Source organism: Callionymus lyra, chromosome 2, assembly GCF_982586985.1.
Source record: "Callionymus lyra chromosome 2, fCalLyr1.hap1.1, whole genome shotgun sequence".
NCBI lineage: Eukaryota > Metazoa > Chordata > Actinopteri > Syngnathiformes > Callionymidae > Callionymus > Callionymus lyra.
Window position 1 is genome coordinate 38,037,833 of NC_141819.1, and position 27,739 is coordinate 38,065,571.

General features: G+C 36.2%; 1 protein-coding gene across 3 annotated transcripts; it reads left to right on the top strand.

Annotated features, from left to right (window-relative positions):
• The first annotated feature begins 334 nt into the window (after positions 1-334).
• baiap2l1a (BAR/IMD domain containing adaptor protein 2 like 1a) lies at positions 335-27,726 on the top strand. Of its 3 annotated transcripts, XM_087785021.1 has the most exons (14): positions 335-842; positions 2,759-2,834; positions 3,206-3,292; positions 13,705-13,766; positions 14,508-14,579; positions 14,788-14,922; positions 16,993-17,145; positions 17,207-17,350; positions 18,279-18,402; positions 19,529-19,739; positions 22,737-22,796; positions 22,876-23,029; positions 25,422-25,462; positions 25,563-27,726. In XM_087785021.1, exons 1-14 carry the CDS (start codon positions 792-794, stop codon positions 25,633-25,635), a joined length of 1,443 nt encoding a protein of 480 aa, XP_087641147.1. In that variant the 5' UTR covers positions 335-791; the 3' UTR covers positions 25,636-27,726. The 3 variants fall into 3 exon arrangements, with proteins under 3 accessions (XP_087641147.1, XP_087641148.1, XP_087641149.1); XM_087785022.1 differs by lacking the exon at positions 25,422-25,462 and having other exon boundaries at positions 336-842; XM_087785023.1 differs by lacking the exons at positions 25,422-25,462; positions 25,563-27,726 and adding an exon at positions 23,158-25,267 and having other exon boundaries at positions 336-842.
• Positions 27,727-27,739: the final 13 nt, after the last annotated feature.

A 27,739-nucleotide genomic window follows, 5' to 3' on the forward strand; every position in this document is an offset into this window, starting at 1 on the left:
TTTATATTACTATTTTAGTTGTTGTACATGCACGTTAGGTTTTCTTGAAATTATATAAGTGTTTTTTTTATTATCAAAGGTTGAAACAATACATTCATACGCTGCTCTTAGACAGAATGAAATGTAACATACCGGAACAAAGGTCCACGTAAACCAAAATCACAACATAAAAACATTAACATTAAAATGTATTTCGAATATAATTATCCATTATACTTATTTGAGTTGATTATGTAAATAATAAGCTTAAACAAGTTTTTTATTCATTTTAAATTTTGATGATTCTTTTTTTCAGTTTAAAGCTAGGCGGAAGTTATGTTATTATACATAATTCAATTTTGTTTTTCGAGAAGGCTGTGTAAAAGTTTTTTTTAAATAGAAAGTCTTGTACTACTAGTACACCTGGAACCAGGTAAAGGTGACGCCCCAACGATTTTTATTAGTGACACATCTCGAAAATATGTTAGAGTTGGGCATTGTTCTTTTTTTTTTCTTTTTTTTTAATCTATAAATATATTGTAAAAAGTAACCTATTAATATCTTATCTTTCTCAGTAAGTTTATTACACACAGGTTCGATGACGCCGCTGTGACGTCACGCCACCGCCCCTCGGCAGCAGACAGCAGTGGGTTGTTCCTAGAGATCAGTTTCTGTCCACGAGTGTTTCTGGACACACGCGCGGAGTGACAGCGAGCAGCCTGGACCCTGAGCTGCTGGGATTTACATCTCGTGAACATCTGGATAACAGTGCACCGTTTTATTTGTGTTTTTGTCTTTAACTTTCCAGCAACATGTCTCGAGCACCTGATGATGTGAGCAAACTCACAGAGAACACATACAAGGTGAGAAACATTTATGATCGATATATTGCAACATGTGCATTTGTTGTACTCTTATTGATCTTTCAGTCATTAAGAACTTCCGGTTGAATACTAAATAGTGCTGGTACTTTGGTATTTTGTTATTGAAGTATGCTAAGAACCATTTAAACTATTATTTAAAGTGTAAACTAAGCATTTAAACAGGTTACACACAATATTGTGCAACTGTGTCACGCTTTAAATTGAGGTCCATTGTTTAGTAATGAATTATTATGACTATAATTGTATAATTATTTGACTATTGTTGGGTTGAACAGTCATTTTTAAATGTATTTATTTTCCCACGTTACAGCTTATGTGGAGACATTTTAATAATAATGCTGAGTGTTACAATATTTACAAAGTAAAGTTAACTTAACATTTGACTCAGTTGTATAATTATTTTTTTACTTTTAAATATCCACAATTCTCTGAAATATGAAAATATTTCAAATTGTTTAAAAATAAAATGTATCCGATTTTCGAAGGAAATAATTTGTTCTTATCTACAATTTAAAAACAAGGTTATGTTGACTCACAGATTGGCTCTAAATTATTTTGTTACCGTGTATAAAGAGACTTAAATCATAACTCAACCGGAACTAATCAATTTCTCTCTATAATAAATGTTCTTTAGCTCAAAAAAATTGGAATTTTAATACATTAAAACTGATTTATTATAAATGACTGAGCAACATCCCTGCCAACGTTTTATTAAATGAAACTAAAAAAACAAACAATTGAATTTATTATATAAACTTTTTCAATTTCAATTATACTTTACGTTTTTATTTGTTGATCGAGCAACAATATGCAGCTCAGTCTTGCACTTTAAAAGTCTTTATCAATCAATAATTGGATCAGATGATTTATCAGCTCAATCAGGCCCTCGGTAGAATCTTTCTAAATCAGACAGGATCTTGGTGTGGATCAGCTGTTGTGTGTTGGTGTTGTTCTCAGGCGAGAGTCTGTAATTAAAGTTCGCCACAACAGTTTCAGCTGATCCAGAGACAGACCAAGAAGGAACCAGTTTCCCTCTTTCTTGCCTCCCCTCAGTGTAAAGTCATACCTGCCCCGACATTGTTCCCGCAAGGGTGTGTCAGCCGTGCAGAGACTTCTAACAGCTCTTGATTGTTGAGACATTTCAATAGAAGGCCAGATAGGAAGGTCTATCCTCATGCTAATTACAGCAAGTAGGACTTTGCTCTGCTCTGGTGATGGACGGATACGTGTGAGAGAAAAACAGACTCTTTATTGCTTTAACCTGCTGTTTACAGAGCTGAAAACACGTGCATTACTATAGTCATTTTATTTCTAGTTTAAAAAAAAAATCTTTAGGATTAAAAAGTAATAAAATATCACAAATTAGAAAGACAAAAACAAAGTCATCTGGTTTGAATTTTCCATTCACAATGTTTAATTAAATTGATAATCCGTAGAATTAATCGCTTTTAATAAGCTTGTTTGAAAAAAGTATAACAAAAATGCTAAATTGAAACCAAGTACATGAGCACTTTTACACCTCGGTTTGGTTTAATGAAGGCATAATGTAGACCACATGTGTCAAACTTATGATCCGTAAAGTCATTTTCTGTGGTTGGCCGGATAGTCAACAAAGTAACAAGCTGTGACATGCTTAAAATCAACTTACTGAAATAAAGGAGAGCCATCTATATTTGTATTTTAGTAGCGAAGAAGTACAAGCAAAATCTAGTGAAAATGTTAATGTTAATAGTTCATTAAAATCAAATATTGGTACAGTATTGTGAAAGAAGAAACATATTGTTGTTGTTTTTACACCTCTAGTACTATGTATAACTAATAAAGATATTCAGATAAAGAGATACTTTGGAAGATTTGCAAGAAAAGAGAATTCAAGTGTGTATTTGTCTCTGCAGAATGTGATGGAACAGTTTAATCCTGGCCTGAGGAATCTGGTCAACCTCGGGAAGAGTTACGAGAAGTCGGTCACAGGTAAATATCTTACTGTAATTGAAATGGACTAAAATAAATCTATTTAAAATCAAATAGTCCACATTACTGTTTTAACAATTATAAATCATGAGTCAGTTAAGCTTAGCTTAGCTTAGCTTAGCTTAGCTTAGCTTAGCTTAGCTTAGCTTAGTTGACTTCTAGTTGTCAACCCCCTTGTTTCTTAGGTGTCTTAAAACAAACAGATTCATCATAAAAAATGTCATAACAATGATTGAAATTGTTCTATATTTGATTCAGAAAGTGTGAAAAAGATACTCACCTTTGTACAGTACCAGTTGTTGCCTCATTCCTGAATCCTTAAGGTGTATGTGTATAAGAATGACATCAGCTTCCCCTGTGTTCCCCTGCAGCCATGACCACGGCGGGAAGGGTTTATTTTGAGGCCGTGTCAAAGATCGGAGAGAATGCCACCGTGTCGCCCGTCTCTAGGGAACTTGGTGAGTCCTTGCTCACAGTTTTTTCTTCTCATTGGTGTGAAGTAACTTTTCCCATTCTCTGCAACTACTCACTTTACGATTGCCATAAACTCACCCTCAACAATCCCCTTAAAAGTAGAGGTCAAAGGTGGGGTAGGTGATCCTCACAGCGATGTGGCCATCTGTTGAGAATGTTCCACGAAACCTCTGAAGGCTGTGAAGCATTGATGCACCAACTTCTCCTAATTGCTCCTTCACTCAGCACAAATGGATGGGAGGCGATGGTGGGACAAATGGTTTGATGGTTGATGTCACCATCCGATCTTTTTCAATACATGCCACTGAAATTGATTGGACAGTGTTTTTAAAGTCTTGCCAATTTAATGGGTGACTGACATTTTATTTTTGTCCGAGATCATTTCATTTCATTGGCCTTAATTGAGATATGATATTTTAAGCAATATAGTGAAAAGAGTTACATGAATGTGTCTCCTACCCTTCCTTTAATATTGACATTTTGTCATCTTTTACTTTTTAAAAACACGAGTTTAACAACCAATGAGACACATTCGTTTCAGACAAACATGTATTTGATTTAATTGCCTCTTAAATCCTTCCCAACTTCCTTGAATCACCGCCTTATCATCTGCAGGTCCTTTATATTTACAGCTGAACGGCTACATTTCCATTTCCTGCTGTGTCACTCTCTTTATGGGAAGTCTGTTATTGTGTTTCCTCATTGGATGTGGCATGTGCATTATTCCAAGCATTAGAAACATTCACAGCGCCATGAAGGTAAACACTAAGCCTCGTAGAGACGTGATTTATTTGTTTGGCTTCACCATCATGCAACAAAAGGCTGGATGCATCTGGAGCTGGACTGTTATGAATACATTATTGATAGACATGATTGCAAACGTCTGATCAGATGGACGATGATATCCTTCTAGTGGGACCGAGAGCTTGAATTAGATCAGCCTGGCACGGTGCCTCCGGTGGCAGAGGCGGCATTGTGAGCGAGCCACACCTGTCTAACAATGGCACCACGGTGAATAAGAAAGTCATGTCGAAAAAAACAACAGAAAAAAAAGGTTCACATCTTAATCACATGAAAACACATTTGCACGATCAGTTGATACTGTTATTGTTCGCCACTTCAGGAAAATGTTACGTCCGAAAGTGAGATTTTGGCATGCAGATCAACATTTTGCAAAGGCTGAAGAAAACATTGTCAAATCTCTGTCCATATCCTAGAGAGTCTTAGTTAAATAAGTATTTTCTTGACATATTTCCAATGTGTCAATCAGTTTGGTACAGTCTTTTGGTACAGGCATTATCTATGACTATATGCACGTGTTCAATTGCAACATACTGTATAACTTCAAGTGTATCACCAGGAAAGAGTAATAATAATAATTGTTACTTTGTATTATAATTCTCAAGTGATGTAGTGGTTAGCATAATACAGCAAAATGGTGGAGGTTCACTTCCGGTACCCTAAGTCTGTATGTTCTTCACAGGCTTACCCGGGTTAACGCCGGGTATTTTCGTTTCCTCCCACATTCCAAACACACACAGATTGTTTAAAAAACATCACATCTACATTATCCATAGGTGTGAATGCTTGTGTGAGTTTTTGTTTGTCTTGGTGTGCCCCATGACAGACTGCCCCCCCTGTTCACAGTGTCCTATGTGTCTTTCCCCAAGCAAGACAGGATATAGGCTGCGGACCCCAATGACCCCCTTTGAGGGGAAAAGCGTTTAGAAGTAAATAATAATAATGATAATAGTCATTATGACTTGCATTTTTTATTTATTTATGTAGTGTAACCCTCAAGTAATACTAATATAGATGGGTGGATTGATGGTGATTTGTTGGATATATAGATGGATGGATGAACGTTAAGGTTGGATGGTTGAATGGATTGATGGATGCTACGGTTGGATGGATAAATAAATGGATGGATGGATGGATGGACGGACGGACGGAGGGACGGACGGACGGACGGACGGACGGACGGACGGACGGACGGACGGACGGACGGACGGACGGACGGACGGACGGACGGACGGACGGACGGACGGACAGACAGACAGACAGACAGACAGACAGACAGACAGACAGACAGACAGACAGACAGACAGACAGACAGATAGATAGATAGATAGATAGATAGATAGATAGATAGATAGGTTGGATGGTTGGACAGATGCTATGGGAGAATAAATGGATAGATGGGTGGGTGTATGGATGGATGGGTTGATGGACCAATATAAATGTGTGGAAGGATTGTAGGATGGATAGTTGGACGGGTGAATGTATGTATGGATAGATAGTTAAATGAAAATATATATAGTTGGTTGGTCAGATGTAAGCATCGTGGAACTTCAAAAACATCATCTTTTACCTCCTGTGCTCTTGCGTACTTTTACATATTTGTGTTTCCCCTTGGATTTAAATTCTTAAAAGCACTTTAGCTCTGTATTTGCAAAAAGTACCTGTGACTTGAATCTACTTTTAGCGCCCGACAACAGTTTGCTTTCATTCTGCTTTTAATATTGATGCTATAAAAGGGACAATAAGGAAAAGAAGTGCCTGAAGGAAACAGGTGCCTTACAAGTAGCCTGTCATGATTCTCTCCGACCACTGCAACTGCTGCTTAAAAGTAACAACACAAATCTGTAGCAATTCACCACCAGAGTTTATTTTGTTTTTATAGCATTTCATCTTCATCTTTATGAAGGTATCAAGCTGCTAGTGACCAAATAAAAGCTAAACACATGTGAAGTGGTGTTTTTGTTTCTCCCGCGGACACTCATTTATCATGAGCTTTTGTTCCTTTATTCTTCATAGGGTGTACAATTAGAAACTTCCTGAGCCAGCCTGGACCCTTCGGGGAGTTGCCATTTAACCCAGGACGGCGGCAGGTATATTTAGAGAATGATAACGTGACCAGGGAAAGAATAGAACAATATAAACCCCTTCGACCCTTTCTCTCTATTCTGTTGTCTCAGACCTCGCTCCAAATAGTCTGAAATAGTGAGCATCTCGTGGGAAAATGGTAATGTCAGCCAGACAGATTAGTTTCTGCCAAAGAAGGATTGAGCATAGAAAGAAAATGTCTGCATGATTGCCACAGACGGAGGTTTTGACTTGTGTGCTGATTTCTGTTTATAACAACACAATTGTTTTCTTGATTAGTCTTTGAAAATGTTCAGCCAACAATAGTACATGCTCCTATTACCAGAAACAAAGTCTTTCTCATGAATATACTCATATTTCCATTTTTATATTTTACTAGCTTCAATGTGTTATTGAAATTGACCTGTTTTAATTTGAACAGGTGTTTTGCATCCCTTCATTCCTTTTTACAATTGACAAAAGGCTGAAATATTCTAGAAATATTTAATATATATGGTTTAAAGTCCATCATATAGGACATATTTGAATTTTCATGGGGGTTATCCGCCCTTACAGTTAAAAAATAACTGAAATTCTGCAAGTGTGCCTTTGTTATAATGTACCGTATTTTCCGCACTATTAGGCTTTTAAGTGCGCCTTATTGTGCGGAAAATACGGTAACACTTATGATATTTTATTAAAATTGTACATGTTTAATTATGCATGTCAATCTTTTGCCACCATTTCATTGATTGTGTTTTTATCTCCCCCTTAAAACCATCACGGGGAGTTTCAAGCAGTCCAGGATCAGTCTTTTGTATCTTAAAACATTGAATGCTTATCAAAATTTGGTTCCTTTAAATCTTACCCTAAAATGTAGCTTTTTTGGAGAGGGTGCAACTTCAAGCAAATACAGATCATATTGATTCTCTTATCTCATGAAATCACAGTAAAAACAAGCCAAAATTCCATCATAGTGTTGATTTTGGATTATAGGCTCTGGTAATAACGACGTTTTTATTGTTAGCAATTAGAAACTGACAAATTATTACAAATACATTGTGGTGAAAGAACGGTTGTCTCTGTACGTGTCATGAACAAACTAGAACCATGTAACTCTACCTGCAGGCTACACTATTGTACACATTACAATGCAATAAACAGTATGAAGCCCTTTGTCTAAAACAAATATATTCTTTATGGTAATTTGATTTGAACAAAAAAACAGGAGAGACATTCTTTGTTAGCACATCCAAATAGTTTTCCTGGTTGATAAGTTCAAAGGCAAATCTAAAAATTAGAAATGAATCCTCGTGGAGTTCAAGATGTTTTAAGATAGATAGAAATATTTTACATTTTTGGTGGATCACATTTTTGATTGACACATCCAGTGTTCGTTGAAGCTACGTGTTCTTATGTGTGAACACACCCGATGAACCATCAGGAGCATTCCATGGCCAGAGGCAAGTTCTTTCAAATCGAGTGATGTCAGCAGACATATCCACGTCTGCGTCTAGTGACTCGTCTCATGACTCATTCTTGAACCAATACCTGATTAAACTTTATTAGCCTGCTATCACCTTGGTACTTCATTATGTCAGAATTTGTGTTGAAAAGAAAGTGTGTTCTTTAAGTTTCAACTTTCTTCCGGTCATACATCACTGCGCTGTTGATGACTCCTCCAAAATGTTGGTTCTGTTCCATCATAAAGCTCACTGAGCCCACTGACTGGGATTATTTTCCCCGTGGGACCTCTAAAGCGACCTGAGACTCACTTACTGTTCAGTAAACCGTGGCTCCAGAGCATTAAAAAGCCTTTCACACTTCAGTAATGCCACCAAAAATATATATCTCTTATCCTCTCCCGCGCTCTCTCGGCTTTATCAGACGGTTAATAGCGATTATCGATTTGTGCGTCTAAAATCACTCTCTGATTCAACCATATAGTTTATTTACAAGGAATCCAAAGGGTCCTGTTTATCTTTTTGCATGAATAAAACTAAGATTGATTACAAACGCTCAAGACTCGGGGATGAAATATGGTGCGCTCACAGTGAGGGCAGAGCCATTGTTTTGAATCAAAACGGATCGGTCGCCCCCAAAAAGTGGCACCAGTTTGGATTCAAACTAGAAAAATGACTAAACGTAAAAATGTAGCTGTATTAAACAAGTATCACAAAAGCATTCTCAGCTGTGTGCAACTTATATCTTGGACTTGGTGTGTTTAACTAGATTTTTTGGACTGTGCTTGTAGTATCATTTTCCTAAACTCCATCTTTTTGGATTATTGTATCTTCTAAAAAAAACGCACATGTTACATTGATTTCATCAATGTTTTGACGCTTACTGAGATTCAATAAGAACAGTAGGGATAAGTACTAATGTAGAATAGGAAGACCCATTGGATTTACAAGGATTTACATGGGAAAAATTTGGTGTCAGAGTGTTTGTTTTGTACAGAGATGATCTGTATCGGTGTATGTATGTTTTTGTCATAGAACAGTATAGCAATATCATTATGTTTAAAGTAATTTTTAGAATATTTATTCAGCTATATATGGGATTCAATGGCTTTAATTATTTTTCTATTCAAAATAAATGGAGCAAAATGAGTTTCTGATGCCCTGTTATGGCATGTATTTAAAAAAATCATGACAAAATACACAAAGTATGCTGATTGTAGGTCTTGAAGTAGGCTTCAGTCCACAGAGAAGATTTTAGGCCATTGATCTGGAAGGCTGAGTCTGGCAAGTTCTTGTTTAATCTTGGTTTTTGTTGTTAAGAGTGTAGATGCTTGCTTGGAAGAATGTTGGAGTTGGTGGTATGCTAGCATTTAGCTTTCTTAGCAAGTCAGCTACTACTACTTTGTCTCTGTTTGCAATATTGCAACAGCTACATTCAGCTAGTGTACTTCTATGGAGTATATCAGTATCGACAAATATTGAATTGTTGAATTTAACATGAAATGTTGAAACCTTTTTTTTTTTTTGTATTGTAAGCAAAATTATTATTCCAGTAACTCAAAATACTGTCAGTATTGTCAGGTTGCCCAAACAAATTTTTTAATTATAAGAATAAATAATAAGATGTTTAAAAGAAAAAGTAAAAAAATATTCGATTAAAAAAAATATATACTGTATATATATTTATAGTACAAAAAAACTTCTTAATATATAAAATATTGAATACATTATTTAGTAAAAAATAAATGAAACCTTTTCATATACTATTATTGAATTAAATTAATTAAAAAAAGGAATTCAATCAATATTGTTATCCCTACAAAAATTAAATCCTAGGTCACTTCAGAGCATGCCTTTGGTAGAACTCATGGGTCCTTGTGGGTTCAGCTTGAATCATGCTTCAATCACTGCACTTGCATAAAGGAAGTAGCTCAGCCATGACAACACTGGAACACACTCCCCCACTTAAACAAACATTGATATAATTGACAGACATAGGAGATGATCACATTTCATTACACATTCACTCACATTCAAAAGTTCGAAACTCGTAATAAATGTCCTCATAGACATAAACCAGCAACAAAACGTTACACAATACCATGAGTATGTCATGACACAACAGTTCATTAAACACATCACCTGTTTGGAATGTACTAGAGTGAAGCCTCTATTGACAGTGTAATAAAACGATCATTTTTTTTTAGAAAATGTAGTTTCTAATCTCTAAGTGATTAAGTCTGTTCATTGACTTAACTGTTTGGGTTCCGATGTTTTATTTTAGGTAGGAACATATTCTAGTTGTTTTGAATGTACCTTTGAGTAAACCCATTCCACAATATCTGTGATCTGTGCTAGGCCAGTATACCGGTTTGTTGGGAAATCACTATTCATTTTCCTCATGAATTCATTTTCACATGCTTTACTGTCAGAGAACACTGCAGGAGGTGCGGTTTATATATATCACCTATATATATATACAGGTATATATATATATATATACCTGTATATAAATTAATTTTATATTTTATTTATTTTTCACTTGGATCAGTCAAAAATGCTCACAGTTCCATGAAATGGCAAGTTACGCGTAAAATCAGAAAGAAGAAAATGCAATATCATTCTCCAAGCTGTATTTCTTAGTTTTTCACCACCGCCATGTAGCAAAACATGATTTTAAAAGACTTTTACAATTATCTATTTACAACATTGCACTAGAAAACCTGTCAAATACCAAAACACGATTTAATTAATAAAGAAGAATTGTCGTATAACACTTTTGATATTCTGCCGAGACCTAATCTGTACTTTCCTCTGATGCAATAGTTCTTGGTGCGGTTTCAAGAGTCCACTCCTCTGCTCAGCCCTCAGTGTCGAGCTGCACTGTTGCTAAACTGACTGAATCTGTGAACATGTGTCCTTGTCCAACTGCTACAAATGTCGTATATTCAATACAATTTTCTTGCTACTTAAATCTGTAGCTACAGGCAAAGATGTGAGATAAGAAACATTCTCTAGAGACACTTAAAAAAACACTAGTTCGTTTCACGATAAAGGAGACGTTTCCTCCTTATTGCCATGGAGATGATATTTGCAGGCGTCTGTGAACGCACGTCTGTCTCTGTTTACCTCCAGGAAAGTTTCATGCCCCTGGTTCCTTCCATGATGTCACATGGAGCAGGTTTTTACACCTTATTAACACCAAAGGCTGAACCCTGCAGGTGTACTCTCTGAACCCCCTTCCTGTCCTTCCTTGCCCCCCCACTACCCCCCTGTCCCGCTCAGCCCCGGCTGTTGTTAGGGTTGTACAAACACCCTCTGGTCGGAGGCACAAAGGCAGCATTTACCAGTACGTTCTGGTGACCTTCAGAGGGCAATGTTGTTGTAGCTGGACGCCGCGGCTCAGCACTGGCGGGTCACTTGGCCTGTTTTCTCTGAGTGCTGGAGGAATGTCAGGTGTCGGGTCAAACGTGCCCGTGTGTTATTCATGCTGACGTGCGCTTTTACCAACATTCTTCCCCTCTGAAGGCCTTCCAATGTGGAGGCTTAATTGAAAGTGAGTGATTGCTGAAATCACTTTTCTTTTACTCCACAGAAAAACTCTTTTGAGTGGCCGCCCAAGTGATTGACCTTGACCTTATGACATGGTTTCACACTGGTTTTCTTCACTGAATAATAGTTCAGTGTTTCCCAAAGACTTTACGACACACCATTGTCTTATGGTGACAGACTGTGATTCAAATCAAGGAGAAAATATATCTGAAAACAAGAGGATTAATGATGTTAAAAGAAAGTTATCAGAGAAAAATAAGAAAAAGGGCAACACAGCAGGAAGAATCATACTATAAAATGATTGGATCAATGTTGGAAAGGGCATTCCCAGCATGCAATGTCTAACAATGCATATTTGAATTATGCATTTATGTGCATTGAAGTGAGTTTTTTTGGTAGTTAAATGACCTTTTATTTTTCTATGTGATATTTAACTTCAGTGTGGTGCCAAAAGATAATATAAAAATATATTCCCTTCAAAATAAAAGCAAATTATTAATATTGAGAGGTTTTATTTCATCAGATTTTTCCTGTTACATTTTCTTAACCTAAGAATGTATTATATTAATATTACTATGATCTCTTTTAGTATTGAAACCAGATTAGGTTATACTAGTTATAATTTGCAGTCTAGTCCAGGACAGTTAATTATTTTAAAAACAGTTGTCATTTTGGTGTTTATTAATGAAAAATGGTAACACCTGATTGATAATACATTTAGTCCAACAGATTTTACACTTCATAAAAGCATTATAATGTGTCTTAAATGTGTTGATGAAGCATTATACACAACACATTAATATGAAGTGCTCGTAGGCCTACGCGAACGTTTAGGCCTGAAACAAAGTATGAAATGGGCTCGAATGTAACCTCATGTTTACGTGTCTGCCAAAGGTCTGTGATGTCACCTGCCCCAGACTGAGGTTTCACCAGAGCACTGTCCTTTAGTAAACCTTGAGTCTAGATTTCACCCCATTGTGTCAAAGCCAGCACTATAAACTGTTGTTGACTGTATTGACTCACTGCTATTGTCTGCTGTCATACGCTGCTCTATCAGTGATATGTGAATGCAGACTGTTCTCTATCTGACCGCTCGGCACCAGAAGCTTTCATGGGGTTTACTGATTGACACCTGCTCAAATATTACATAGAGATAACACATGGTCAAAATATGCAGCCCATGTGAGAACAAAATGAAAGTCCTCTTTTCTGAAACTGAACACTTCAGTGTTCAGATGGGAACTTAAAGATTTTTTTCAACTTCTGTTGAAGGCAGGAATAAATCTATCTATCTATTTTCTAATTTATCAAAATAAATCCTATAGATTTTGTGTTCTACTCATTCTCACTAGTTTACAGGTAAACTTGACCTAGTGTCTTGACGTGTCAAGAGTCACTGGCTTATGTTACCTTAGAGAAAATTCCATAATTTTTCAAGTTAAGGACAGTTCAGACGTTCAATAACACACAAATTGAAGTTCCAAAAAGTTTTTTCTGTTCGGACGAGTAACAAATGCTTCTGGGACCAGCACAATACATGTCAACTCAACTATTATATGGTTGATGTTAGAGTCCTTTGATACATACTTTAGTTCATATATTTTCTTAACATAATTCATCTGATCTAACCTGCAGAGTAGGTGAGTAGAAATGTTTTCCAGTCAGCCAGACTTGTACCGTACTTTTAGAATTTATCGCTCAATATATTCTATAGAATATGGTTTTCATTCTTCTGATGTAATGATAGCGTATAGATATATACATATTTAACCATTGTTTTCACTGGCCATCATTTTAATTCCCAAGAAGAATTAGAACTAGACTTGTAGACAAGTCTTCCAAGACCAAGGTGGACCAAATCAAGACTTTCCAGATTGAGATCAAGACCAAATCAAATAGTTTTTTTATTCAATAGACATTCAGTTGGTTCCTGTGAAGTGGACTGAAACAAGGCATGTCTGTGCATGATATTGTAAAAGGAGCCTAAAAAGACAATCACGTTTCACCAGGCTTTGAGACCCTATTTTGCCTGGGACTGGGCAAGATGGAGAGACCGGAGAACAGTGGTATTGAGATAATATGTGGTCTCAGAAACTGCAACAAGACTGCCAACTCCTACATTGAAATTAAATACAGCTTTTTTTTAACGTACCTATCATTTCTTCATGTGCTTTTAAAAAAATGTATTCCAATATTAAGTTTTCTCATAAGGTTTGATGGCTAATATCCTTCCAGGGTTTTACTTAAACAATTAAAAAGAAAGGTGTCTATTTCTTACTACGCATCGATAGTTGACAGTTATGAGTCACATATCGGAAAAGTATTACTAAAGCTGTTTCATTAGTGCAAATACACTTCAGTATGAGTTTCTTTTTCATAATTGAAGAGAGATGAGTGTCTTGTGTTCTTAAGGTGATATATCGTTCACTCAACCACTGAGTTTAGAAGATCTTTTTCATGATTCTCTTTGTGTCCTGCTCAGTTAAGATCTCATGCTTATCTTATCTTCCGTCCAGGTGTGGTTCTGATGGAGATTGCTGAGGCTCATAAGAAGATCCATAATGAACTGGACGAAAATGTGAGTAAAACATTGATTGTGAAGCTTCTTTTATTAGCCCAGACAAAAATGACTCTTATTTTACTTGAAACACAAAAGGTTTCTATGATTTGGTATTTTGAATACTAAAGAGGACTTAGATTGTCTCTACCAAAGTGTTTCTTGTTCTTAATTATTCTGAGGTAGTCTGAAAAGTCACCTGCTGAATCTATCCAACTAGTTACATAATTATAAACTATTTTCTCATACACCCATATTTAAGGTTGTCATTCCTAGAAATGCTGCGTAGTGACGTTTTTCTGAATAGACAACAGTTAATGACTCCTCTTTAACCTTTTTAACCCTTTGAGTTTATTCCTTTCATTTTGCAAGACACTTAGTTAAAGTGTACTAACATTAGTTGTCAAATATATTCACTCGCAGCAATCTGCCTCAGGCTGAGATGCTCAAAAGTGTCTTAGGGATTATGAAGCTGGAGGACATGTAGTCTGATGGAAGAAGTGTCAACAATGGAAACGTAAATAGAGTTTCATTTTCATGAGTTTCCTTGTAAACTATTTTTATCTTCTTAAGGGGAAAGTTGTAGATCTTTAACTTGAACAGGCTGATAAGTGCTCCTGCGTGAGTGGAGCTCAGAAGGTCACTCCTTCTTCCTTATCGTCCTGCTGAGCCATGTGACTTGAGACATGGCTCCACAAGTTCCACCTCGATGTGTGTTGCAACGGGTATTAAGGTGTGTTTGTGTATTTTTTCTCTCTGCAGCTAAAGAGATTCCACAGAGAGGTGATCATTGAGCTGGAGAAGAAGACAGAAATGGATGTCAAATACATGAACGTGAGTGGCCTTGACACAGCCTGATATGTTTTTGTCGAGCCTGACAAAAAGGTTGTGTTTTGCCCCAAAACAAGCATAATCGCCTACATTGAAAGCAACTAAACTCAGAAGAAAGAATAATCACACAGTTTTGAGTGTCAACCTTGATTCACTGTTGTGTTAAAGTCAAGAGCTGAGCACTAGACCGGGCGTCTCTAATCTGCTGCAGGCCACCTTCAAACGCTACCAGTCCGAGCACAAGCTGAAGCAGGATTCCCTGGACCGTTCACAGACAGACCTGAAAAAGCTGCGGCGGAAGAGTCAGGGGAAGCACTCGTCCAAGTATGAGATTAAAGAGAACGAGGTGAGACCCCAAAACCTGACGCTCCTAGTTTGTCACTAATATAGTGTTTTGTTGCTGCGGCCCTGGTGTTCTCTTTGACCTTTTTAAAGTACATTTACTTTTATGTTATTCAACATTTTTAAATATTGTTTAAATATATCAACACTAAGCGATGAGTAAGTTTGTTTCTTGATATCTGACATCTATTTCTGTAATATATGGGGGTGTGTATTGGCAAGAATCTGTTGATAGGATACAATATATTATATTATATTTGTAGTATTGTCGAGTACTTGACTCTGGTGTTGCAGAATTTATAGAACACATGACTGTTGATGAAGTCAAAACTGCTTTGATTTGTTTTGAGACAAAGCTTTAAATGCTGCTGGATTCGACTGTATCCTCTTGTCCTCAGTTATCAACAGGATCTTGTGGGATTTAATTGTTAAATAACTCTAGCATCTAGCGGCCTAAATATTATTGCAGCACAAAAATGAGTAAATACAGTGAATATTTGAATATTTAAAAAACGAATGATTTTATTTCACACACACTTTATTGGAATATAAACCATAAAGACTGTGTTACAAATAAAATGTAATAATAATACTAATAATTTGTCATAACAATATCATAAAAAAAAACATTGCGATGAACTGTTGTATCAATATTTTATCAGCTCAAATGTAACAATCAAGTACTTTTCTCTGGTGACATTTAAAACTGAACATTGAGTGAATGTAGCAAATATTTTTGGGAAGATGGAGTGAATGTTTTAGCTGTAGATGTGAGAAAAGTGCAGCTTGTTTCCCAGCTTCTCAAAGAAGTATCAGTTCGGCACTGTTGACTCTCAGGCTGACGCTTAGATAATAACAGATGAAGAGACTCGATTCAGCTCCTGACAGTCGGGCGAGAGAGATGGAGAAATGAGTGCAGATAGTGAGGGAGGGTCTTTGTCTGAGCCCCAAGAACCGGTCTGGTGCATCGTCACCATGGCAGCCTGATAGAGAGAGCTTGAGCCCCTTTGTAAAGTGTTAGTGCTGAGAATGTTATTTAAAACAGTTTTCCACAGTCCTCCTTCCCTCAGACACAAGTCCTACACATAAATGAATAAATCTCTCACAAACCTCAGGTCCAACTTGTACTTAATTTAAAAGATAAAGACATGTTCATTTTTAAATAGACTGTCTTTAAACATAGTTTTAAACCTACTTTGCTGTTTATGCACTATAACAAAGCAGTGCTTTTGATGTTTTTACTTTATTTGTGTAGTATGTCAGATAGTAAAAACATTCTGATTAGATTTTATATAAGTTATTTACTCAGTAGTCTAGAATAATATGAACATAAAATGGAAAAAGGCTTTTTTCAAGATATGAAAGACAAAAAATTTAAACAGTACACAATGTGTATTTTTTATTATTCCCTTAAAGGGGAAATTTGAATTAGAATGTTCACCAAAAAAAAGATTGTACATCCTTAACATTATATAAAAACATACAGTACACGTGTTAGAAATAATGACAGGAACAATAAAAACAATAATAAATACAGTTTTAATTAATTAATTAAATTAATATAACAACAATAATAAACAGTAGTACAAGTGCAACACAATCCATTAGAAGGGGTGACAAACAAAAGTTAACCATTTTTGTAGGCCGGAAAACAAATGTGGCTTCCGTAAATACATAAACAGTGGTGGAAGTCGTTCACCTTGACCCAGAGACAACACAAGGGATACCACAAACAAATTTGTTTTCAGGTCTCCGGGGACCTTGACCCTGAGATAAGGCAAGGTTTAAAACATTACATCTTTGTAATGAATAACCGGGCTGCAGTGGGCAGGAATGAGAAGCCGACAAACATCAGTCGATTTTCAAAACTGTAATCAAGTCTTAAAATTGGACAATTTTTTTGGACTTGTCTGAAGAATCAAAATTTTGAATTAGACGCAAATATTTCAGTTTTCACATTTTGTTTTTCCATCAAGCCACACCAGCCCATCACAACAGGTTAAAAACTAGTAAAAATAAAACTCGGTTATACATTACTAACGCACCTTTTTTGGGTGAACTGGACCTCGTGCAGTATGTGGAGACCATCTCGTCACGTCAAATGGACATGCAGAAGTTCATCGCCGACGGCTGCAAAGAAGCTCTTCTGGAAGAAAAGAGACGCTTCTGCTTCCTGGCTGACAAACACTACATGTTCTCCTATCAGATCACTAACTTCCATGACAAGGTGAGACTCGTCTCTTTGGATTTTTGTCTCGATGTTCCTGTAATATCTTTGGCATCTACAGGCGAAAGACATGCTGGCAGTGAAGCTCCCTAGCTGGCAGGAGAAGTGCAGCGACATCAATAAAGTGCCAGAAACGGTGATGACCATGATAGAAGGACTATCCACGCCGCCGGAACAATCGCCACAAGTCCAACGCTACAACAGGGTACGTTGATATGACCACACTCAACTTAAGTAATAGCATGTATTCTAGCACATAGCTAGTTTGAGGAAAACATGTAGAAAGTTGGTTAGTGGGATTAGCCTCCTCCAGCCAGCCGTGATCATGCCCTGCTTTGTTTATACAACAAGTCTCTTGGAGGTGGAGAGTCCCACAGAATGGGCGTGGCTATTTAATCTCCAGAAAAACTAAGTGTTTTCAGTGGGCGGGGCTTAAGCACATTTTCTATTGTAAATATTTCAATGAAAAGAGAGTTTTGTACAAACTGACTTGTACTGATGAGAACAATAGAGTCCAAGATCTATTCAAGAGAAACTTAAATCAACACATTAGTTGCATTTTAAATCTGACGTGTTCACTATACTTCCCAAAGCGTCATTCAGATGGAAGAGATAAAAGAAAAACAACTTTAAAATTAGGATTTTCAACCAGTTCATATGTTTTAAATCATTCAAAATTCGATTAATCAATGCTTTCCATGACTTATGATAACAGTAAAACTGATGAAAAGGGAAGGGACTTTAATAGGAAGAAAGACACATAGATCATTACTAGGTTGAGCCTCCAACAATGATAAGACAATATCACAGTTTGCTAAATACACGTTATCTAGTGGATATCTTTCCGGTATTTCACTTTACCAGGTTACAGGTTTGATAAAAACACTTCAAACAGGCATGAATCACTCACACTCTCAGATGAGTAGATTCAAAACCTGATTGTATCAACTGTTATTTCATCTGATTGTTTTGTTTTCTCTCAGAGGTGCTGCACAGAGATGAGTTAGATAGCTGTATGTAAACTATCGCTAAAGAAAATTCCGACATGTTTGTCACTCTGGCGACCCTATCCATGAGCATTGCTGTTAAAAATTCACGCAAATTGGACATTGTTTCTATCTTCTTTGTCACAGAACAACATGGACTCCATGATTCCACCTCCAGCTCCGCCACTGAAGGCCCAGATCAGTCCATTGGCCAACATGTTCAACCCAGAGCCCAGATCTCCTCTCACCTCCTCGTCAGACCACAACTCAGGTACAAGATTCTTCAAATGCTCAGACTCTGAACAAATACTGGAGGCTTCTCCGTGACAGTTAGTTCCTGTATCTGGATTCATCCAGTTACCATTCATATGTCAACGCTGGTAAATCATAAACACATTAACAGCTACTCTTTTTAAGTGTGAAAAACAAAGATGGCCTCCTTGTTTTTCAGGCTTTTATCTCCTTAACTGCATATGCAATATGCTGTGAGTGTTGTTTTGTTTTTGTTGTGCTAATTCATTAAATGTATAATTTAAGAAATAAAACATAACAAATAGCATACATTTATGTTTAAAATGGCTGCTTTACCATGACTTTAGTAATATATTTGGGGAAATATTAAGTAGATTTTTCAAATTAGGTTTAATATTTTCATTATATTAAAATTAAACGCATTTGTATTACATCAAGCTTAATTTCACTGCATAAAAAGCTACAATTTTTATTTTTATTTTTACCAATTTTGCAATTATGATTACTGGTTACTCCTCTGAATCTGAATCTCAGATGGTAACTCGTTTATTGCCAAGATTACTTTCTGAAAACAAAGGCCTAAAAATTGGTGACCATTACATTTTTCACTTGTTTAAATTTGAATGTATTTGAATGTGAAATGTATTTTAATTTAATATAAGGTGCCGTCCCTCTCAACAATTCTCTCAGTAACGGAGACCTGACCAGCTTCCATGGTGCTTTGCCGCCCAGCCAATCAATCACAGCTGTCGACAGCTTTTGACATAACTACATAGAATTTTTATTTAGTATTGTAGCCACCAACAATCAGCCATCAATAAATAGAGCAGTGCGTAGAAAGGCATCTTGGGAGTTTGTTGGCACTATAAGAAAGGTGGGTTTGGTAATTAGTTCATTTGCTGTTAAAATGAATAAATGGCTGCAACTTGATGCAATACATTAAGAAATGCAGTATCATCTGCAAGAGAATGTGGAGAATGTGAACCTGGGTATGTCGAGGGACAACTGTAGAACTGAAAAATAATATTTATTCATGTGTTGAATCCGGAAGAAACTTCCAGCTTAATGCAAAGTAATTATCTAAAATCAGTTAAAACAAATAACAGTCTGATAAAAGATAATACTAACTATGTCTTGCCTTCCAGACCAGGGCAGCGAAGGGTCGTTGTCCAGGTCCACATCCCAGTCGTCAGGCATCAACCTGAGCAGAAAACTGATGAGGGTCCAGACCATCTTCCCGCACACAGCAGGCAACAACGACACACTCCTCAGCTTCGACGAGGGTGACATCATCACACTGATGATCCAGGACGAGAAAGACGGCTGGCTGTATGGAGAGCTGGAGAAGACGGGGCAGTGAGTGAGATCCATTTTTCCACCTCATAAATGACGTTTATCTTTCGGCCTGAGAGAAGTTGACCCTTAATATGGAAATCTGGCTTCGTCACACCCCAAGTGAGGAATTAGACTTTCATTCTTGCAGAGATGTAACACAAGCATTTCTCACATTTCTCAAGTAGAAGTACGAGTTTCTGCTTTGTGGTTGCTCATATTCTGCTGTGTAAATAAATCATGCCTATATACGCAGACAATGTTTGGTATGTTCCAATCTGCAGTCGTAAACTATCTCTATACCTCAGGGTGTCCTGCGTGACGACAACATATCCATATTATTTCATCAAAGGAGGATGAGGACAGAGAAATATTTGACTCAAAAACAAAGAAAAAAAAGAAAAAAAAAGTATTTTGTGTGCATAGTAAAGAGAAGAAAAACATTTTAATTAATTAGATTATAGTTGTGGATGTAATGGATGGATTACAGAGTGTCAATTTTATATGCAGTTGTAAATGTTCTCTTATTTTCTGCCTTAAATTGGTCAGTTTCAGGTTAAGTAAAAATAAACGTTCTTTAATTTATTTAGTGTATTTATTTCTCAGTTAAAACCACGATCTCTGCAACCTAAAATATTTTTTTTTAAATAAGAATCTTAATAAATAAAGGGTTAAAATCACACACAGATCGTGTTAAAATATAACCTCTGTTACTCAGCAGGAAATAATGTCAAACCTACCAACTCTCAAAAACTCTCTGTAATTGTTGTTTCAAACCAAAGTGTCTTTTTTTTTTATTCCATTGAAAAGTAGTTTGAATGCTCTGCATAGAAATGATTCCAAAATGCAGTAAGTGGAGGTTTCTTAAGAAAATGACAAGTCAGAATAAATCACAGAACTTTCTGTTTCTTAGCAACGGCCTTCACTTGATTCCTCATTTTCTTTTTCGACAAGCTTTCGTATTTCAGTGTCACATTCCAGCCCAACATAAACACAGATTGACTTGTCGAAGGAAGAGCTGGAGCACAGCTTGATTGACGGCCTCTTTCGCTCACACCTCAATACTTGTTTTTATTTTTCTCTTTTGTTTCAAACACCGACAACCGTAAGAGATATTTTAGCACTTGGTTCGTCTGTCTCGCTGTACTTTCTCGTCTGCGGTGTCTCTCCGTTTGTGTATCCTTGATACGTCAATCATTTTTGCAACCTGATCATTCAAAATACTTGTTCTAAGCCTCTGTCTAGCCATGGCTACTAATCTATGTGCTTTCCTAGTCCTACATTCCTGACAATACCGTTAACATCTTAATTGTAGTTTTCTAAACTTTCACTCCACCTGTACCATGGCTTTTGAACAGAAATATTCCTGCCTCAACTTTTACTGTTTTATCTTTGTCTTTACAGTCTTCTTACTCTACACAAAAGTCATCTATGAGAGTATATAGTTATTTTATTCAAACTTTGTCGGGTTCAATTTTAATAGCTAGAGTTTTTTCTCAATTCAAACATTCAATAATTTCTATACAAAATAATTATATTTTCTTTATTGTTTAATTTAATTTATATATTGAAACTTAGAATTAAAGAAGTCAGATCTTTTCAAATGAATTATTTATTTGACACAAAGAGTATTCTAATTCCAAACCCAAAAACATTTGAAAATTGGGAATATTTGGAATTTTTCAAATATTCCCAGACATCCGCTATTCTTTTTAGCAAAATCGACCTGCTATCACTTTGTCTAGTTAACTCGGTTTCCTCCTCCTGCCGACATCCATCCTGTGGGGTGTTGACACTAAATATACATCCATCATGAAGCTCAACGTCTTGCTTCAAACTCATGATTATGTCTGACTCCTTCTTTATTCCCACGACATTCTTTACATGTTCATAGAACTGGGCATCGAACTTCGGCACTTCTTTGTCACTGACCGATATTATTCGATGGTGCAGAGTATCTGAACACGCTTCGTCCTTTGGTTTCATCTGCGTCCTGATACTGCAGACATGTTGATTACTATAAAGAGAAAAAAAAAAAAATTATCGGTTATCCGTACCTGTAATGGAAGTTCCCGGGCCACTGACTGGAGTTCCTTTTTAACTTTGTCACTTTAAATTTGCTGAACGTTTTGAAATCTGGAATCTGCCCGTCACCGATGATGTACGTTTGAAGGTACTTTTGTATTATGGCCCCCTGTGGCGAGATAAAAGTTAAGCTCAGTAATTATAAATGACTTTAACAACATGTTTTCCTCAGGCTTAAGTGTCGACAAACCTGTTATCGAAGCCGTTTGTGTATTTTATGGTGAATAATGTAGCCCCAGTGCCTGAGGAACAAAACAGAGTACGTCTTTATTATTGAGATAATACAACAACACTTAGATGCTACAACAAACCTGGGCCAAGTGTGGCCCGGGGGCCAAAACGGGCCACCCTGACTCTTATCTATGCGGCCTGCATGAGGTCAAAACAATACTAATATAACTGACCGTGCACAAATGTCTACGATTGTTATTTAACGATTTTATTACTAGTGCAACATTTGAAGATTTGCAGACCTTTTTTCTCTTCTTTCCTTCCTTTGACGGGTATTGTTTAATATTTTTCATAGTGTTTTTATATCATATTTTTTAAATAAGATGTATATCAAATAAAATATTACAACATTTATTTTATGGCATAATAAATATAATATTTTTGCATTTTACTTTTACTTGTACAAATATATGATAATATGCCGTGTTATATTTCCTTTAGAATCTTGATGAAATAAAAAGACATGTATACACACACATTAAGAATAGATCTCTTTTCAAAATGTCATTTTTATTATTATTTGGAGTTTTCCCATCATATTTTATTATTTATTTGTCTCTCTTGTCTTTTTTCTGGCTTGACGGCCCTGTTAATAATGTGGCCTCTGAAGTAATTGAATAGTCGACCTCTGCCAATTCTTTATTCATAAACCATAAAGAAAGATCGAGTCTCTTTCTGACTATGAATGAATATGTTTTGTTTCAGCCGAGGATGGTTTCCTTCATCGTACTGCAGACCATGTACCGAGCTAGGCACATCACAGAAGTAAGCCACGCCCTCTTGAATGAAGACGACTGAGTCTGATACCTGACGATGCAATTCTCGGATTCATGTGTCATTGCAGCAATCTTGGCACCCCGGTGCGAAGTCTGAGTGTGGCCAGTCTGCCGGTGCAGGAGGTGGACGAGGAGAGTCCCGTGCTGATGCCTCCCCGAGACTACAGTGACAGGATTGACAGCAGACCAGCGGCTCCTTCCTTGCAACTGCAGCAGAACACAGTTAGTAGCAGAACGTTCACTCTTCATCCTGTTTCATGTCGTCATTAACTGTTTTTATTTACAAATCAAGACGTAAAGTTAAACCTATTCTTTAGTACCTTGGTCACAAGTTATTGTTTAATCATTAGGTGGCTGGTTTTTGTTGACCCAACACCGGAACAAAAGTATCTTCACATTTTCATAATACAGGTAATTGATTTTGCGGCGCATTTATGTCCCTTAAAAGATCAGTGGTGATTAAGAAAGCATAACTTTGACAATGGACCTATATTCACAAGACAAGTGTGTAGGAAATGAATATGAAAATGTAAATTTAGGAGAAAGAATATTAATCTAGATTAAATGCAAAGGTTCATCATAGAAAAGCGCTATATAAATACAAATTAGTTACTTACTTATTACTAAAAAGATGAATTAAAAAGAAGATTTATGATCCAAGCCTTTTTAAACTCAACCAATACTGTCTATAATTTAGTAAGATTATGTGTCAATACAGTGTTCTTTGATTATAGTTAATTAAACTTTAATCTTTAGATTTTGTTTAACCACATGGCCTTTAAAATTCTGATGTACATTTGTATGTGGATTAGGAATTTATCATTTTTTATTGATCAGATCAAAAATATTTTTAAAACGGCCTAAATTGTGTCTTCAAATACTACACAAATACTGTAAAACTACAGAAAAAAAATTGAGTGTTGAATATGAATACATATAAAAAGGAAAAACGACTAAATAAGCAACGATAAAAAACGTAATAAATAATAATAAAACGTTATTATTATTATATATATAATATTATTATATTATTATATAAAAATGGAAATAAAGTAGATCTATAATCAAAGCATTTTAATACTCTACACAATATTTAAACAAAATGTTGCGTCTTTAAAGAAGAAAGAAATACAACTCTCAAATTCTGTTGTACATTGTATGTGAAATGACAATGAAAATGTTTTTTTTAGCAGAGAGATTAGTTAAAATAAAATATAACAAATTTGAAACATTTAAAGATTAAACATGTATTGTATAAATAGTGGTATCAAATAAGTACATAATAGATAATAATTAATGAAATATTGGGAAGGAAGTGGGTGCGGGGCATGTTTTTACAAGAAATGGATTGGGATGTGTCCAATACTCCTGTATCTTTATAGCTGCACTGACACACCCAACAAACGATGACATCAAACAATCCGAACACTCAGACTGACTAATCACAACTTATCAAGTTTCTGCCCCGTCACACAGTGTCCACACCCTCTATAAGAATCCCCCACAGTAAAAATAAAAGAAACATTGTAAGGCTTATAAAGAAGATACTCAGTGGAGGTTCTCAGCGAGGTGAAGGTAATGGTATAAGGATTTAGTAGATACAGAAGGAACAAATGTCCAGCCAGCAGACTTGTTCAGACATATTTCTTTCTTTCTTGCTGCCTGTGTCTCCCGAGCAACACACTTAAACATATTCTAAAATTAAAATAGCTAAATTATGGAGTAGAGATTAATACACCTAATTAGACTTAAATATTGCCTTTTATTTACACAACATTGTATGGATATTTAAAAGCATATTGTATTGTAAAAAAAAAAAAATACATATTATATTTTCGATTTAAATTCAAATTAGCATGCAAATATTCATAGCATTTGTTAATTTTTGTGTTGTAATTCAACTTCCAGCCGCTAGATGGCAGCAGTCAAATCGATGCCCTCCTTTGCAATCATCAAAGTTTTGCTAATATGCACCTCTAATATGGGGACATAGAGAATTTATATTTTTACATATTCATGTTTTCTAAAAGGTAAACACAATAATTTAGCATTGGCACTTTCTGTAATGTACATGACAAATAAGATTCAATTTATGACACCTTATATGTCATTTAAACCCCTTCAATGGCCTGACTAACATGATAAACCCAAATTAGGTATTGTTTCAGTGTGTCTGTATATCTGTGCATGCTGAGTAATCTGTGTATTTGTCAATGCATGATCTAACACCAAAGTAACAGCACATGGCGCCGACTCAAGCTCTCTTCTTATCTTTACTATTCTAGTACACATGCTGGGTCGTTAACGTGAGGCGCATCACCAAAGTGTTTGCGCCTCCACTTTATTGTCTGGGAGTGTTATAAGAATTGGACTTTCCAGATTGAAATTCCAGAGCGCTGCAGCCCAAGTATGTGTCAACAGTCCACTGCAGCGAGGTAGGAGGAGCGCAGGGGAACAAGTGTTGATGGGAAATCTGATCAAACCAGTCAAGCGACATTGTGGCGGCGCGAGGCGGGTGTGGTTTTTTTTTGTGGTGACTGTGGTGGTTTGTGTTGTCTCTGTGTGCTGTATCTTTCAAGGGTCTTTCCATCTGTGTGTTTTTGTATCACGGCAGGTTTCTTTAGCCAATGGCAGTGCAAAGGCTCCTTTTCTAGGGTGAGTGACCTAACCCCACTAACCAATCTTGTCCCGTGTTGATGACCTCATAATCGAGCAGCGGCGTAAGTGCAGATCTGAGGTGGTCTCTTTGTTGCAGTGGAGGGAATCCGTTTGCAACGGTCAAGCTAAGGCCAACCGTCACCAATGATCGATCGGCACCGATCGTCTAGAGCGGTGGAGGAGAAGGACCGGTATCATACGGAGCGCCGACCCTCGGCACCGCAACGACCTGCATGACAGTCTCAGCATCCAACTCAACCACTCATCACAAGAATAAGTATCATCGTGAAGGTGGTATTCAAAACCAAATAAACTCAACAACAACTACATCTCCAACAACCTTCACTGTCTGCCCAGCTGCTGGATTGGACCTCACCGGTCCTCCTCGTCTCTACAGCTTCAAATTCACTGTTCTTGATGTGACCATCAAAAGCCCTGATCACGACATATAACATGAAGATGTAATTTACTGGAGAATTTAAAACTTGGCTTTAATGTTTCTTGAGTTACCTCATAGATATTGGATCATTTCCGTAGTGTAAATTTTATTTATTCATACAAAAATATAACCTAGCCAAAGTGCTTTGATGTAAAGAATCATTGGGTTGCTTCGGAGAGTTCAACCCTTAAAGGAGGTTTTAAGATAAATCAAATATTAAACCAAGTTTCATGTTAATAGATCAGCTATTTGTACCAATTAGGTAAACAAAATAAACATAACTATGTAACACTTTCTCTGAACTACTGAAGCTGAATAGCTACCGCCAAGTCATTTTCTGATGATCGGCTCATATCATGTTGATATGGTGACTTATAAAGATGCTAATACTAAAGCTAAGTAAGTAAGATGTTGACAATTAAACAGAGACAAGTGTAAAGTGTAACAATTAGATAGATAAAGATAGATTGAGCATACAAGACTAAAAAAAAAACCATATTTCATGGTAGATTTACACCTTGTTTGGCCCTTGAGTTAAAAAGCTTTGTCTGATTGCGTTTGACAGCCCTGATCTGAAACAAAAATTGATTTTACTCTTTCAAAATGTATGCATTTTAAACAAAAGGTATGTGAATAGTTTCTTTATGTAATTCATCTTGGGTTAAAAGTTTAATGTCAAAAAGTGTTCCATCCAAGATTGGATTATAAACTGTGTAGAAATGATTTCAGAGTGTAAGGGAGATCAAAATTCAGATAATTTCATCTTATTTTGTCAACATTTCTGTGCACATCCAGCTCAGTTAGACCAATGCTTGTTATAAATTTCTTCCAGAATAAGTTTATTATCCTAAAAATAAGCTTTTATGATTATATATAATGTAATTTACAATTTCAACGTAAACAAACTAACTAATTTCTTTCGTATAAACTTCAATCCATTATAAAGTGTTAATAACGTCTAAGTAAAGACTTAATTACTTAAAATAATTTTTAATACCAAATAGTGCTTCAGGCCATGGTTAGATTCCGTTCATCAGCGAAATAAGTGTACTTTTATATGTAGATAACGGTCTTTTGTTGTGTTGATAAGTGGTGAGATGGCTCCAGGGAGCATGTAAATAGATCAGAAATAATTTCATATATAAGCCAAATGTAACAAGGGATATAGTTTGGATTCTGAAGGGTCTTTTCCTTTGTGCCAGTGTTCTGAATCGTGATGTGTTGAGCTGATGCTGAGAGGACAGAGCACAGGCATCTTCCTGACTTGCTGAGGAAAATAATCTATTTTTTAATAAAAACTTTGTTTGTCTTTCTTTTGTATCAGCCACTGCTGGTATTGTGAGAATGAAGGGAGAGCGTGACGTGTTGGATGAGGTTTCTGTCCATTTAATAAAGATGAAACATTATTTGTTTGACACAAAAAAGATATTTATATAGACATGTTGTGTGTGTGAGATATTTAAATGAAATTCAAAAGGATTCCTGTCTGTGAGGGTTTTCTTTTCAGTTGAAGACACCTGGTTCTTACAATCCTCACGGGTTTGGATCTGACTACTAAAATGTTTTTTGAAAGAATCCATCTTCTCTGAAAGATTTCACTCCTGTTAGTGACTGTGCACAAGATGAAACTGTAACTTCCTGGTTGATATTTGCCTTATATGTGGGTATGTTTAATCATGGATTTCAACAGAGTGTTTAATATTTTTTAGGATTTCAGAATGTAAAAACTATGACGGGATCATATCAACATGCGTCCTCAGTTCTGCACCACTGTGTTGAAACATAGTTTCTCTGTTTCTTAATAAAACATGATTCAATCTCAGTCCTGGGTGTTT